The sequence below is a fragment of the Paroedura picta genome, chromosome 10 (genome assembly GCF_049243985.1).
Source record: "Paroedura picta isolate Pp20150507F chromosome 10, Ppicta_v3.0, whole genome shotgun sequence".
NCBI classification, from domain to species: domain Eukaryota; kingdom Metazoa; phylum Chordata; class Lepidosauria; order Squamata; family Gekkonidae; genus Paroedura; species Paroedura picta.
The window spans coordinates 63,347,457-63,363,442 of record NC_135378.1 but is presented as its reverse complement, the minus strand read 5'-3'; the positions used below and the strand labels follow the sequence as shown (position 1 = coordinate 63,363,442).

The 15,986-nt window shown below is 40.0% G+C and overlaps 1 protein-coding gene across 2 annotated transcripts in view; it reads left to right on the top strand.

Moving 5' to 3' along the window:
* The window catches only part of USP53 (ubiquitin specific peptidase 53), a 38,560-nt gene extending 25,473 nt beyond the window's left edge, over window positions 1-13,087 (top strand). For both annotated transcript variants that reach the window (XM_077300449.1, XM_077300448.1), the window contains exons 12-16: window positions 451-597; window positions 2,391-3,114; window positions 4,838-4,914; window positions 6,925-7,021; window positions 8,651-13,087. In XM_077300449.1, the coding sequence (XP_077156564.1) occupies window positions 451-597; window positions 2,391-3,114; window positions 4,838-4,914; window positions 6,925-7,021; window positions 8,651-9,638 (2,033 nt within the window). In that variant the 3' untranslated portion in view covers window positions 9,639-13,087. The remainder of the gene's footprint in view (window positions 1-450; window positions 598-2,390; window positions 3,115-4,837; window positions 4,915-6,924; window positions 7,022-8,650) is intronic.
* The last annotated feature ends 2,899 nt before the right edge of the window (window positions 13,088-15,986 follow it).

The following is a 15,986-nucleotide window of genomic DNA, read 5'->3' as shown; positions in this document are numbered from 1 at the left end:
CCTCTCGTGGCGCAGAGTGGTAAGGCAGCAGACATGCAGTCTGAAGCTCTGCCCATGAGGATGGGAGTTCGATCCCAGTAGCCGGCTCAAGGTTGACTCAGCCTTCCATCCTTCCGAGGTCGGTAAAATGAGTACCCAGCTTGCTGGGGGGGTAAACGGTAATGACTGGGGAAGGCACTGGCAAACCACCCCGTAGTGAGTCTGCCATGAAAACACTAGAGGGTGTCACCCCCCCAAGGGTCAGACATGACCCGGTGCTTGCACAGGGGATACCTTTACTTACTGCTCTCTCAAGTTTATTGAATGTATATTCTACTCTCCTGAGTTTTATCGGCTCAAGGCGTAATGTTGTTTTTTTTTTGGGGGGGGGGGGGGAGTTCTAGGATGGATGCTCCTGCCTCATAACACTTGTAGTTGAGGATATAATAAATATTGACTTCTTGTTTGCAGGCAAGTTGGGGCATAATGAGCACAAGGAAAAAGCAAAGGATATTTCCAGAGAGTGTGCTCAAAAGGTTGCTGAGATGAAAAATTTCTCATCATCCATAAGAAAAGATGCAGACAGAGGACCAAAACGAGAGGCTGGGAGGCAGAGAGGTAACTTAAAAAAGCAGCATATGGCTAATCTTTCACCGTTTTCACCGTTTTGTTGTTGTTTAAGACAGTGGTCCCCAACCCCCGGTCCGGGGATCGATACCAGTCCGTGGCTCCTCCTCGTCCTCCTCCCCAGCTGCTGTTGCCTCGGGGGCTGCCCTGCCACTCTGCCACCGGCTCACCTTTGGTGCTTTCCTGTGGCCACCATGGCTGGGGTTCTCCCTTGGCGTGGCACTGCACAGCTCCTGCTGGCAGCGCCCCCCAGCAGGTGGTGGGAAAGGCTCAGGCAGCAACGTCCCTCGGCAAAAGACTACCCACCCAGGTCTCAGTAAAATTGTCAAGCGTAGACCGGTCCCCGGTGATAAAAAGGTTGGGGACCACTGGTTTAAGACATTGAAATGTTGATGGAACAAGAATTATTGTTTTGATGTAATAGGAATAATTACAGCTGCAGACCTAAACACTAATGAGCAAGTCCCACTTAACTTTGTAGAAGTCACTTCCAAATAAACCTCCATAGGATTGAGCTGTGTGACATTAGGGTTGCCAGCCTCCAGGTGAAACCAGGATATCCCCTGCTATTATAGCTTATCTCCATACTACAGAGATCAACTCCCTCGGAGAAAGTGGATGCTTAGGAGAGTAGACTGTGTCATTGTATGCTACTGAGGTCCCTGCTCTTCCCAGGCTCCACCCCCAAATTTCCAGTAGTTTCCAAACCTGGAGGTGAGGAACACTATACCCCTCCTCCTCACCAGTGGTCGGAGTATCTGGCAAGCCTCACGACAGTTCAAGCTTAAACAGGAGGGAACAGAGATGCTATAAGTTCAACACTTTTGTTGAAGAATAACTCTACTATTAATACGCTTTATTTCTGAGTGTTAAACTTGCTGCGCTATTGCAATGAAAATTCTTTGTCAGTCACAACAATTAAATAAGGATGTCATTTCCTGCAAACATCACTTAAATAAGAATATTGTTTCCTTAGAAAACTGTCAGTTTTATTTCTGGTTTGAGTCTAACTTTTTTTTCCAATTCTCCCAAATCCAGCTATCTATCTGGTATCTGGTATTGGTTTTTAAAGTATTGTTGCTGTGCTTGTTTTTATGAAACAGAAACAGCAGTGCAATCCTGTTCACAGTTATAGCCTAAGTCCATTCAGGAGTCTACAGTAAGCCTTGATATGTCCTTCTGTTAAACAGTTCCTCAGGGTTGTTAACAATATTTTATTGTAGTTCAAAAATTTTTAACTTTCCAAACTCACTCTGTCTTTCCGATTAGACTACAAAATGTCTGTTTAGAAAACATAAACAGTACTGATTTTCTATGTCCATTTTCAGTCTCTAATAATGATTGAAGATAATTAAACCTAAAGTTAAATCAGTCTTATTGGTGTGTAGACTTTATCCATCTGCTCTCTCATATATAAAGAAGACATTTCTGGATTTAAGATTTGAGAAAGGATTTGAAATCCCTAACCTTCCTCATAGGGAGGGGGGTTGAGGGCTTTACTCACTCTTTGTTCTGTAATTCTCAAGTGCATAACTAACCATATGAATTTCAGAATCCTTGTTATCCTTCATTTTTGCCTGGTGACTATGAAAGGGAAGATTGGGAGGGGGGAGTATCATTCTGTCCATCCATTCGATGAACTTGCTCCTGCAATCCAAAATAATATTGTACAAATCTGCTGATACACCTGCTGATAAACCTATTATATTTTGAATCTTTAATTATCTAACCTAGGGGAGCTTTAATTCAGGTCTCACCAGGATTGTCTTTGTCTATGTTTCTAGAGCTGTCTGGAGAAACTCACAGTAATTTTAAGCCAGGATCACCACCTTCTGGAAGTGGATTTAGGTCACACTCTAATGAACGGCTATATAATAGCCAGGGAAGAGGACCTTACAAACATGACAAGATTCACAACCCAATAAGGCCTGGTATTCAGGCTCTGGGATCAAACAAAACCAATGGCTTTCCTGATGGAGATAAAGTAAGCCGTGTGAGGGCTGACAATATTGCTGGTTATGACACAGATAGTAGTCAAGACTCTAGGGACAAAGGAAATGTCAGCAGCAGTAAAAGTCGAAGCCGAGGTTGGAAGCCCATGCGGGAAACACTCAATGTTGACAGCATCTTTAATGATTCTGAGAAAAAAGAGCATACTTCCAAGCCCAAACTAAATGCAAGCAGCAAATCTAAACATGAAAAGGAGCAGAATTCAAACAACTGGCCAAAAGAAAATGCAAATCAAAAAGGTTTAATGACAATTTATGAAGATGAAACTAAACAGATGGGTAGTCGGAACTCCTTGGATTCAGAGGGCAAAGGAAATGCAGAAAAAAGCAAAGGCTTTACTGAGAGAAAAATTCACACTGATGGTTGGCAGATACAAAGAACTGAATCTGGTTATGAAAGTAGTGATCATATCAGCAATGCATCTGCTAATTTGGATTCACCTGTCATAGAAGGAACCAGCCCTGTAGAGACAACTATGAAGGAGACAGTTCCTTGCAGGTAATTGCAGTAAATGTGAGTAGACTTCATGCAAAAACTGAATATTGGTTTAGGAATGATGAGTTGCAAGTGGACTCTGAGATGGTGCATACATCCAACTTTGCAGGTTGATCTTGAAATCATCAAGATCTAGGAAGCAATTCCATAGAAATAGCTCAAGTACTGGACAAATGTAGAGTGTTGCATTCATGCCCATCATTCAGAATTTAGAATGTGATAAAGCAATGAAAAAGAAAAATTTTAAATATTCCATAAGGACAAGATATATTAGTATGTCAGTTTTGTAAAAGGTGAAGTGCAAATACTTTCCTTTTCAGAAAAACTAGAGACAACTCAATCTTGTCATACCAGTATGCTCAGAAAAATCATTCAGTCTAAACAGCATTCCTTACTGTTTGATTTACTTCTGCAATCCAAAATAACTGTGTTAAGTTCTCTGGTGGCTTCGTTGCTAGACTGTATGCAACTTCAGCTGATACAAAAGGAAAAGTTTATGTATGCAAAAGCAGATGGGAACACGGTTTATTAATCACTGTACCAGATGAGACATAGTTGGAAATGCATAGGGATGGTACAAACTTGAAATAACGTTAAGCATGGCAGAAAATTATCTGCAATTGATAAATATATGTTATGTTATACCAGTAACAATAGTTCATCTAAGAGCTTCAAAGACCTGTTGGAGATGTGAGACTCAGAACGTGTGAAGTTTTTCCATATCTGTTGGTAATTCCCGTCCTTAAGAATTTTGGGAGACAGTGTTTTAAGTCTTGGAAGAGAGAATTTCATGTTGTCCTGTGATTACTGTCTTTAATCCATCAGAGAACCTAATCTACACAGTTTGTGGTAATAGCTACAGCGAGAATCTTAATAGTAAAGTACTGCAAACTAGACAAAGTACCTTCTAAAGAAATTTGGCTGTGGAATGCTCATCGTTGCTTGAGAATTCTCAGATCCACTGAGGCTCAGACAGACTAAGGAAGATGAGTTTGTGACGGAATGAAAAGTACTCTGATTTGAAAATTCCCCGGGATGCTTTATTAATTTTTTACTTCATTGAAAACAGTGGAGGATGGCAGCACTTCTTTAGGCACTCTGTACATGTACTTATTCTGTGCTGTGCTTACACACACACACACACCTTGCTTGAATCTGTTGAAACTGACATTGCCACAGTACTGGTTACTCTGAACATGCACTGGTTCTACTGGGCTTGGAACCCTCCCACTTCAGTTTCTACTTCTGTCCTTGTTTTCTTTTTCCCCCACCATTGGAAACAATGGAGGCCCTTCTTTGTGGGCCTATAGAATTGGAACCCCTGGTCCAATCCTTTTTAAAACCTGGGGGCTATCTTTTGGGGAGAGGCACCGGAACCTATGCTGAAATTTTGATGCCTATCCCTCAGAACTTCCCCCAGATATAGCCCAAAGGTATCCATTTGACCATAAAGGTCACATAGAAGTATAGGAGTTATAAGACCCTTGAGATTTCTGGAAACGTTGGAACGAGATTTTTTTTTTAAAATACTGAGTTTTGGGGGGTCTAGTATAGCAGAATCTGAAAAATCTCACTTTTTAATATGCCTACATGGTTGTGGCTTTTAATAATGAATTTTTTCACATGGCTGAGGCAAGTGAGTATTTCAAGTGAAAGCATTATGAATTCTGTTACTACTGATTAGATTTCCCCCCCCCCAAATATTTTACTACTTCTTGTTCCATAGTGACCAGAACCTATTTGCCAGATACCCTGGATATATCTTGCAATCTACCTCCCAGCAGAATAAAGACTCTTTGGAAGGTAAGAATTTAATCTTTATCTAAATAATACTTAAATATTTTTAAAAGACTAAATAAAATATTCATTTATACTTTGATTTGTTGATAGAACTGAAATATTTTTCAGTTGATAGGGCTTTAGGCTTATAATACTTCTTCATTCTGGATTGCTAGCCTAATTTTTCCCCCCCTAAGAATTCTAAGTGATCTCTTGAGACATGAATTGCTACACCTAACATTACATCTCTAGCATGTCTTAAGTTTTGAATTGGCATTCTTGAGTTCCTTATTTGCATTACCAGTTAGCATAAATAATTATAACATGTTTTCTTGAATTCAAAAAATGGCTCGGCTGCCCCAGGGCCCGGCAGAAGGCTCGGGATGGCGGCGGCAGGCTTTGCGGCCTACTGCTGGGCCCAGGGGCAGGCTTGGCTGCCTCAGGGCCCGGCAGAAGGCTCGGGACGGCGGGAGTGGGCTTGGTGGCCTTCTGCCAGGCCCAAGGGCAGGAGAGCCTGCCCCAGGGCCCGGCAGAAGGCTCCCTGGGCGAGGGGAAGCCGGCTGGAGGACTTACTGCTGGAGAAGGCTTCTTCCTCTGAGCGGTGACTCCCCGGCCGGCCCAGGCAAGGCTGGGCCAAGCAGCCAATGGGGAGCCGCGCTTTGCGCGGCTCCTCATTGGCTGCTTGGCCCTCGAGTGTTATTGGCCCCCCCAATAATTGGGCCCTCCGAGTTTTTATCCCGGACAGAGCCCGCCCTATCTCCTCTCCTTAGCCCTTACTCCTTCATTTAATCCACTCCGCAGGAGCGGTTAAAGATAGTATTAATGTGACGGGAACAAGTGTGTAGCTAGAGATAGTAAAATGACACTCATTTTGGACAGAGAATGGATATAATATTTTAAATAATGAATGTTTGTGTCAATATTAGAAGCCTATTTAGTCCTTTTAATAAGTCACTTCTTTGAGTAGCAAATCAACCATGTTGGCCAATCTAGGAAAATCTGAGATTCTGTAGTACTGTGTAAATCTTTAATAAATTCTAAATACAACAGAACCCACAAATCATTGTTTTACTATTAAAAACATTGAAATCTGTTTGGAGTACAAGGCTTTGCCATATTTGTTTTGACTAAAACCTAAAGCCAAATTTCCTACTGGAAAGCTTCTGGGTTTACTATGCAGGGATTTTCATGTCAGCAGAAGAGAAAAATAACACATCTATTTTTAAATTAGCTGGAATTCTGAATGCACAAGCCTCATGGGTGTCAGTGAGCAGCTTTAATTCAATGCTTGCCCTAGTGAAATCTATGTAGAAATTGCGTCTCATAAACTTTTGCTGCCTCCTCCTGTTCAGTACATGTAAATGTATGGCAGTATACAGAAATCTAGTAAAGTAACCTGGCTCTGAAGCCTTAGCAAATTTTATATAAGGAATACCTCCATTTGTACCTTCTCCCGTTCTTTATAGATATTTTTCACAAATTTCTAAGAGAGTTTCAAAAACATGTCTTGCAGTCTAAGGATTTTGCTAATTATCCTCTTCTTAGGTATTTGCCCTTGTGTTATGAATTTACCTTGAGAGCCAGTATAACTTACTGCTAACTCTTACTTGTCTTCTGATACTAGCTGCATGCCTTCTGTGTTAAATTCATAAGTATGATATATTGCTATATAAACTGACAGTTTTAAAGCAATATAAAAATGGACCACATCAAATCTACATGCTTAAATTTCTCCCTTAATCTTGTGCTTTGCTTTGCTAGGATCATGTGGTTGGTATCACAAAAATCCTAAAAACATCTTCTAACTTATTTCTGTTTAACCACAGGATGTTGAGAAGGATATTTTTAAATATATTAAATTATAAGGAAGAGTGCCTTTTTTGTAACATAACTGCCACCACTTCTTTGTATCTAAACAGATTGATGTTAAACAACAAGTTTTGATTGTGCTTATGTAAATATGTGGTAAGTTGGTCTGAAATCATGTGAAGAAATGTTGTGATTATTGAATTGCATGTAAACACTGTTTTGCAGCCTTGAAGAAAGACCAGATTAATACCCAGTTTAACTACAGAACTCATAATCCCCAGTCAACATCCCATTTGCAGATGCACTGTCCACCACTGAAAAGGTAACCCTTTTAAATTATGGAGCAACAAGAGTCTAAAACAGGGGTAGGCAGCTATGATGCTAGTACATTTGAAGATGTTGGTATGCTAGCAAACAAAATGGAAAGGCTGAGAGTTGAGGATTAAAGCTGCTTGGAGCAATATTAAAGCCATATTCCAGCAGCTTTGCCAGCCTCTTAGAAATTCACATTGGACTTGGCTGGTGGCTGTTCAGCTCTGGTAGGCAATGACAGGTACAATGGGTTTAAAACCTGTGAAACGGCTTTGTTTAAACTAGCAGGTTTAAAGATAATGTTGCAAAACCAAAAAGGGAATGGAAACACAAGCACAATCTTGCGCCATATTTCAGGCTGTAGTAATTCCCAGTTGATATTACATGTAATTTGCATGGAACTGGTTTTGATAACATCTTGAAACTACAGTTGGTTCAGAATGCAGTGCCCAGGTTATTAACTGCGACTGGGGTGACTACCCTGATCCAGTTTTCCTAATATGTAACTATCTGCACTGGCTTCCAGTCTTTCTGGGCACACTTCAGAGTTGATCTTGACCTGTACTGTCATCTGCAGCCTTCTTCCCATTCCAGTCTGCGTGTAGGCAACAGTTCTCAACAGAAGTTTTGATATGGGGGTCCTGTTCATCGGACGTTAGTTAGTAGACAACTAATAGCAGAGCTTTCTTGCCCATGCATTGGAGTACCCAAGGAGAGTTTGTGAGACATCCTTTTTTCTTTCCAAAGCAAGAAAAAAATCAGCATTATTCAAACCAGTATTTGATAGAAAGGCAAGAAAAAAATCTATTTTAAGATACTAACTTCTATCCCCCCCCCATACAATGAAACAATTCAATAAGAAGAAACAAGGAAATAAAGATTTATTAACCTAGCAAAATTATTGATGATGGCTGTCTATGGATGGAGGGCATGTTTGCTGAAAGTATGCTTGGAAGGGTGTAGGTTCCCTTTGTTTTGCATTCCCTTTGGATCCCTCTTTGGGATAATCTAATATCAGGTTATGCCCTCACCTTAACCATGTGTTGCATTCTGCCTTTCAGTTTGATCACCACTTGTACATTCTGCTAGCACAAGTCAGACTTGTATGAATTCAAGCATCTTGTGACAGTGGAAGGGTCCTTGTCCTTTAAAGAAGTGCTGGTACTGGTGGGTAGGCTGAAGCAACAGAACAAAGTTTGATTCCAGTGGCACTTTTGACTAACAAAGTTTAATTCTGGGTATAAATGCTTAAAAGTTTATACCCCAAATTAAACTTTGTTGGACTTAAAGGTGCCAATGGACTCAAATTTTTGTCTAATATTCAGTTATCATTCTCATTTTCCTAATAGCCACTTACTTAGAGAAGAAAATTGTTCACTAGTGTAGTGTCTAAACTTGCATCATCTAGTTGGTGCCCTCATCCATTTAGATTCAATCATATCTGTATCTAGTGATACATTTTTCCCTCTGCATAGTTTATCCTGGATGCTATGTCTTTGGGCATGCAAAAAAATGTGACAATATTGTGGGTCATGGTTTACCTCATTAATACACAGTTCAATCAAAAATAACATGAACTACTTTATCACAAACTTCTGTTTTCTAGACTAATAGATTGTGTTGATACATTATCTCCTAGGACTGATGTACCTGATTGTAATAAGAAGTTTCCCCCCTCATTAACACTACAGACCACTTCAAAAGACTACACCGAGAGAGAGAAAAAGAACTGTGGATTAAGTGAGCAGAGCTCAAAGTGGCCTAATCAGGATACGCTTGAAGACACTAATGTTCACATAGCAACTGACAATTCATCTTGCTCTTATAATGATGACAAATTAGCTATATCTGAAAAGATTCAGAGCATTAGTCTGTCTTCCCACTTGCCTCCTTCGAAGACAGGTAGATCCCGACCGGCACTGGCATTTTTCTTGCAGCAGAATATATCAAAACCTTCCTATACTGAATCAATAACTCCTGCTGAACATAAAACACATCTGTATAGTAGCAAGGCTGATGATACACCAGAAGCAATTTACCAAAATCTTCCTCCTCCTTTACCTCCAAAGAAATATGCTCTGACCAGTTTCCATGGATTAGAACACGAATCCTCTGTGGATTTAATACCAGCAGAGATACTGCACACTAATCCTTCAGGTGTTGAAAGGCATGCTGTAAGTCTGACTTCAAAAACTACATCTGAAACGGGTCCATTTACAGACGAAGAAAGGATTAAAGCACCATTTCAAGGAAGTGAGTCTGCCAGAGTCAGCATTCCATCAAGCTTATCAGTAAATGATTTGTGGACTGTATCCAACAATTCTACAAATAAGGGCGTGTCCCACAAAGGAATAAGCGCAAGCTCCGTGGATGCAAATGCAAATGACATTATATCACTCACTACGTACTTTTCAGTTGATAATTGCATGACTGACACATACAGGATGAAATATCACCAAAGACCCAAACTGTATTTTGCAGATACTGGTGTACTGAACAAAGAAACATCTCTACCACCAACTGGAATGCCACTGAAAACTTCATACCACAACACTTCTGATGCTGAATATCCCACAGCTGAGCAGAGACACAAACCTAGCATTGAAAATGTGCATTGCAACAGGTAGAGCCTGTTCTAAATGAGCATAATCCTTGGCACTCTTTAACATGATGCAATGTTTAGGCTATCTTTACCTCACCTATACTTCATTACGAAGTTACTGCTATTTCCTTCATGTGTTTGCACAGGCATGTATCATTAAGAAAGATGCAGAGACTTCTGGTCCTGCGTTCATGACATTGTTGCTGCTCTGCTCTAATGAGATTTGCACCTGTTATAAGATAGTATGGAGTTATTTACCCTGTTACAGTTTGAAATTTGAATTTCAGAGTGATCCCATTTAAATGGGTATTTATTTAATAACGAGGAATAGTCTGCTTTTGCAAGTAATTAAAGCTGCTCCTTTGACTCAGTTTAAGTTAGAACATGTTCTCATGATTACTGTACAGCTTGACTTGGGTCGGTTTAAGGTATCACAGATGCAACGGTTTCCAGTCATTTTCTTCATGCAGCAGTCCAAATGGCTCTCCAAATCCTGTTCATGGCCGGGGGATTTGGGGCTGCTATAGGAAAGGGAGAGGTTGGGAACTTTGCTCTCCATGGCCAGAAATTCTTGCATCTTCAGAAATGTCTAGCCTGGATCCAAGCCCTGATTTTCAATACCAATTTCTGTCACTTGTATAAATGAATTCTAATTTACTGAAGCACTTTCTTTAAATCATGTAATGCAAATCATGCTTCCTTTAATCTTCAACTTTCATTTTCTATTACATAGTCAAGAGATTTATTTGCAAATGATCTCAAGTGCTTTTAAGTATTTCTAGTGTGGACCTAGCTTCCTGATTTGGAATAGTGGGAAAATATCCATGTCTGAATAATCGTAAGCATTATTCATTCTGTGTTGATTTTGTGAACATAGAGACAAAGGAAGCATGCACTAATTGTTGGTAATACCCCTCACAGGAGATTATACTACCCCAGATTACACTTAGAATTTTTGCGCCTATAATTTTTCCCATTGTATAGACTTAGAACTCATTTTATTAATTTTGCTTTGTTTTACCTTAGTATTTTGTGTGGGGGCACCCCCCCCCTGCAAACCTAGGAGGTAGTTTTAAATGGACTGTATTACCTCAGTCAAGCATACAGGACTATGCCTGTAGCAGTGAACTGGCAGCATGTTACACTTGATTTTCCAAGGCTTTTCTCCTGCCCAACACAGTACTATGATGGCATTGTGTAGCTGTTTATCTGTCCGCTGCTCATTTGCATGGGGCTGGAGGGCCTGCAAAGGACACTTTTTAAGGAAAAAAGCAGTTCTCGGTTCCTGAAGTGGGCTTTTTTCTGAGGATGTGAGAGCAGAAGGCATTTTAAAGTGTTATTGAACCTGCATAGGAATCTTACCTAGAGCTTCTTTTAAGATTGTGAAAAATGAAAGTGCATTTAATGGGAGTATTGACTTGCACTTGCATTCAGGTACTTTTAGTTAAAAGTTAATAGTAGTTCTAAAAGAATATTGTTTTGACTTGTTGCACTGGTAAAGGATGGAAAATATTTTTGCTACTAAAATGTATAAAAATGCTGGAAGCATACATTGATAATTGGAACTAAGCACAGAAAGGTCTGTATTACGGAAATATGCTTCCTACTAGTACTCATAAATCATCATAACTTATTTACCTGAATTCTGTGAGTCAGTCCCTTCCATCATCCCTGGAAATCTTTAATGCATCTGTCCAGCAGTAGTTGTTTTTCTAAAGCTTTTGAAATGATGCCTTAATGAGCAACATAAAGTTTATTTTGGTGTATGATACGATGAAATGGTAGCTGGAGTTTCCAGGAGCAATAAGGTTTTCACCCAACATAGTTTAAATATTGCAAGTTGTGCATAGCAGTTCCATGCAGTAGAGGCTATCCTTGTTCTACACAAAAGATTTTCATATCAAAGTGCATAAATTATATATTTTTTTATTAAAACTTGCGTGTGGCAAATATTTATAAATTTTTGCATGTAAGGAAAACATGCTGTCCTAATTTCTTATTTAAAATGTATTAGTGGAGCACAGGATGTCTTCCTCAGGAACTCCTGTCATGGGATAAACCAGCCGGTCTTGTATGAATTCCTTTGAAGAGGCTTTAAACTCAACTTTCCCTTTTAGATTCTGTTGGATAAAATTTAATTCGACAGCAGATTAGTCTTTGAAATACTTTTGATAAACCCTTTAGCTAAAATGAATACTTACAAAGATGGCTATTTTGCAGGGAAGGTCATTGATTACAATAAATTGTAAACACCTTTTAATTTTTTAACATAGTGATAACTCTATTGAAAATATTATCAGATGCTTGCACTGTAGCTTGATGAATGCAGAATGCAAGTTTGTGTTTTTAACCAAATACTGACAATCATAGCATAGTAACCCAAGGTTGGTTAGAGACTTTGTACTTACTACTTTGCCCCCGTGTTTCTGCTTGACTTCAAATTGAGAGAGGATTTAGGCTTGGGTATGGCCTCCCCCAACCTCCCTTGTCCTGGGAATAAAGTAATGTATGCATTGGGAGATCCACCTTTATTTTGAATGTGGATCTTACTATCCTTTCCTGCAGTTACCCAGTGTACTTATAGAAACTCAGTAATGCCTGTTATGTTTACATTGGCAGTGTCTTAACCATAAATGTAACGGAAGATGTTACTTAATATGCAGCAGACCAAATATCTCAAGCCGTTATTTTAGATCTTGATGCCTGCCTCTCTCCCTTGTGGTAGTGCTTCAGATTGCTCCTGCAAGTAGTATTGCTTTATTAAAGTATGTACATATAAAAACATGATATGAATGCAAGTGGAACTGATCCTATCACCTTCAATGTAGGACAGATAGAACTTCACCCAAAAGCAGCTATGTAAAGTTATTGCCAGTTTCTAATGCTTGTTTTCAACTTTTTAATCTTGTTCCTTTCACACAAGTAATGTATAATAAATAACATGAAGCCTTCATAGGTAAATATGATATGAAGTAGTTAATACTAGAACTGATATTGTACAGTTTAAAGCTCTTACCAAAATTGAGTGTTTGAATTTGCAGTATTTAAAGACTAACAAATGTGAATGACTTACTGTAAGAGCATTACTACATTTTAAAAATGTGCATAGCAATTGTTTAAGTCGTAAATTTGTATACTCTACTTACTAGTAGTTCAGTAGCATCATGCATTCTGAAATGTCCTTGTTGTTTAAAGGGGCTTAGGCATTTGTCTTTGCGTAAGTCTTGATAGACAACCTTTTGTACAGAACTGTGGCTTTAAGTCAATATTTAGTCATATTACTGAAAATTAAATTTTATATCTGACCTAATGTTCTATGTAGTTGTTAGCAACTGTGCAGAAACTGATTTTTTGACTTCTCCTGGGTGCCTACTTTTATAACTTGTTCCATTCAAATTATAGATTTGTATAACTTTTTGTAATGTTAAAAACTTAACATGTTGTATAAAGGATATTTTCATTGTCTTTAGCAAATTTGAATCCAGAGTTGCATTTTTCTGCTTGTTCAAGGTATTGGATAAAAAGTTAACCCTGTATGTTATGGTTTCCTTATTCTCCCAGTAAGATTTGCTTAACTCCTGCTGTTTTTCAGAAAAAGCAGGATATTCCTGGTCAATATAGCACTAAAGTTTAAAATTGTGAGTTCTTAAACAGCAAAAAATGCAGGATTGGACCTAGTAATTTTTACTGTCTTAGTTATCTTTCTCTTGTTTCTGCAGGTTCTGTAATCCCTAGTATATATAGCCTTTTTGGTGGCCAAACTGTGAGGGGGGTCCTTTTTCACTAGCAGAGATTGATTGGCTCTAATCCACAATGACACAAAAAAATGCTGAAAAATGCCATGCAGCAGAATAGTAACAAAATAATAACAAACATAAATATTGATAGAATGAATATCTATGTCCGTTGTTGGGTTTTTGTGAAACAAACCTGAACTTGAACCAGTGGGCCTGCACCTTATGCTGCTTTTCAGACTTTTGCTGTAGCTGAAAATATTTTCATGACTCTAATAAGGAAAGGGAGAGATTAAGAGTGTTCTGGCCCTTTTGGGGAGATAAAGGCCCAGTGAAGTAACAGTGATTAGCAATTTTAACCCATTTTACAGAGCACATCACAATGGTGTTGTATTATTTTTATGAAATTCATCTAAATTGATCCAGACTACTTTTCAAAAAAAATGTTTGAACCAGAACTAAACCCAAACTTTTGTTTGATTCCATGCATACATCAAGCAAAATCTGTCAGGGCAAACGTGCAGCCATTTCAGTTTCTGAAACTGCAAAGTCAGCCTCTTCAGGGAAGAGCCATGGCTCAGTGGTACAATATCTGTTTAGCAAACAGGTGCGCTTCGTTTTAATCCACGGGTAGCAAATATAAAGCCTGGGGGCAGCCTATCTTGGGCTGTTATCCAACCTGTGAACAATTGCGACCTAAGGGAGAAGAATGGGTGGAATAATTCCAGTTGTGTGTTCAGCATGAACAACCTTGGCTGAAGTAGTAAAGCGGGATCTGCTTGAGTGGCAGCCTCACTGGTAAGGTGGGAGTCTGCAGCTACATTCATGCCAACTCAGGTTTCCAAGGTGAGTTCGTACACCTCTCTGGTTGGTCTGCAGCTCCAAGGCTCAGATGGCCAGAGAGATCTGCATTTGCACATGAGCGGGCATAAGACAATCCTGTCCTAGGGCCTTCTGATGCCCAACGTTGTCTCCATATTCATGCCTCCCCTCCTCCCCACCATGTGGCAGTTGTGCTTTGCCCTTTGGCAGTTCCACACATCAGGGGCCTAGTCCTTGCTACCAAGTATGCAACTCAGCTGCTGGACTTACCTCCACCAAGAAATACCCATCAGCCTTCCAACTATAGGCAGCTGCTGCCTTGGGGGGGGGGGGCAGGGCTGATGATCTCTAGCCATACTGGCTGTTGGTTAGCATGAGGCCTCTGTCACATGTGGCCTTTTATGTATAGAGCCCTCTATCCCATCAGATGCTCCAGTAGCCTTTGGCAGCTACTGCCACATAGGGATGGCATAACTTGCCAACTTTCTCTGGCTTGAACCCTCAGCATTGCCCCACCATGGTGGCCTTGGCTGGAGGGGGCCACTGCTACACAGGCATCTTCAGCTTATCACCTTTGCTTGGCCCGGGCCCTGCTGTGTATGAGGCCTTGCACCTAAGCCACCCCCCCTTCAGCTGCGGGGGTTCAACTTGTTTTTCTAGTCCCTTTTCTATGGTTGCTCAGGGGGGGATTTGCATCACCCAGCCACTTTGTGTTTTAACTCCGGGGCCCAGCCAAGCTAGTAAGGAGGCTTATTCCCCTTCCAGGCAGCACGAGAGCATCTGTCCAGTGCTGCATCTAGTCCACCCATGTGAGTTTTGCTCTGCATGGGACCTAGCATTGAGGACACACCAACTTGGAGATTAACAACTACTATCCTTTATGAAGTTTGATCTCCAATGCCTGGCATTATATTTAATAGAACACATGGACAAGCCTGAAAAGCTCCTATGACTTCTTGCAGAGCCCATTTTGACACTCAAAATGCAGACAGATTCTACAACATTCCTGCAAAGGTTACAAGACAGTTTTCTACAGGTAGAAATTCAAGATATGGGGTGGCTTATTAATATTTACTTAAGACTCAATATTTACCAAAGACTCAAAGTTTAATTGCATACAGATCTATGGTCTGGATTTTTAATTCAATCAATAAAGTGTTACCCCGGGGGGGGGGGGGGTTGATTGGTAGAAGCCTTCCTTCCTGTACAGTTTAATTCTGCGCTGTGAAGCACTCATCCCCACTGCTAGTTCAGCTCAGGCTGCTGCTTTCCAGCTCATGGTAGCTTCTAAATCATGTATCTCCTATATGACAGTGCAGACAAGTGCTTGCTCAGCTCTTGCATGTGGCCCAGAAGGAAAAACAACATACATGAATTGGCAAGACAAAACATTTGGCAGTATTTTAGTGCTGCCTCAAATAGTTACCCCTATCAGTATAGATCTTTCTTCTAATCAAGGTTAAATAACCTATAAAGAAGAACTTGTATTTGCCGATGTTCAGTCATTTTATAACAATGCTCAGTATTCTTTAGAAGCTATTACACGAAGTCTGTCAGATCTTTCTCATTCACATGTTGGACTGTGTGTGTCTACAACAACATATGCAAACAAGATGGCATGCACCTTTTCAGATGAGAATAGAGCAAACTTGGTTATCCCTGCTACAACCAGTAGATGTTTTGAATTGGCATTTTCCCAGCAGAATCTCATTTTTATTCTACTGGAGCAAATCCTGGAACTGCTATGAATCTTACATATCCTAATCCATTAATGCTTTATGAAACACTGAAGTGCATAATCATTGAAAGGGAACCAC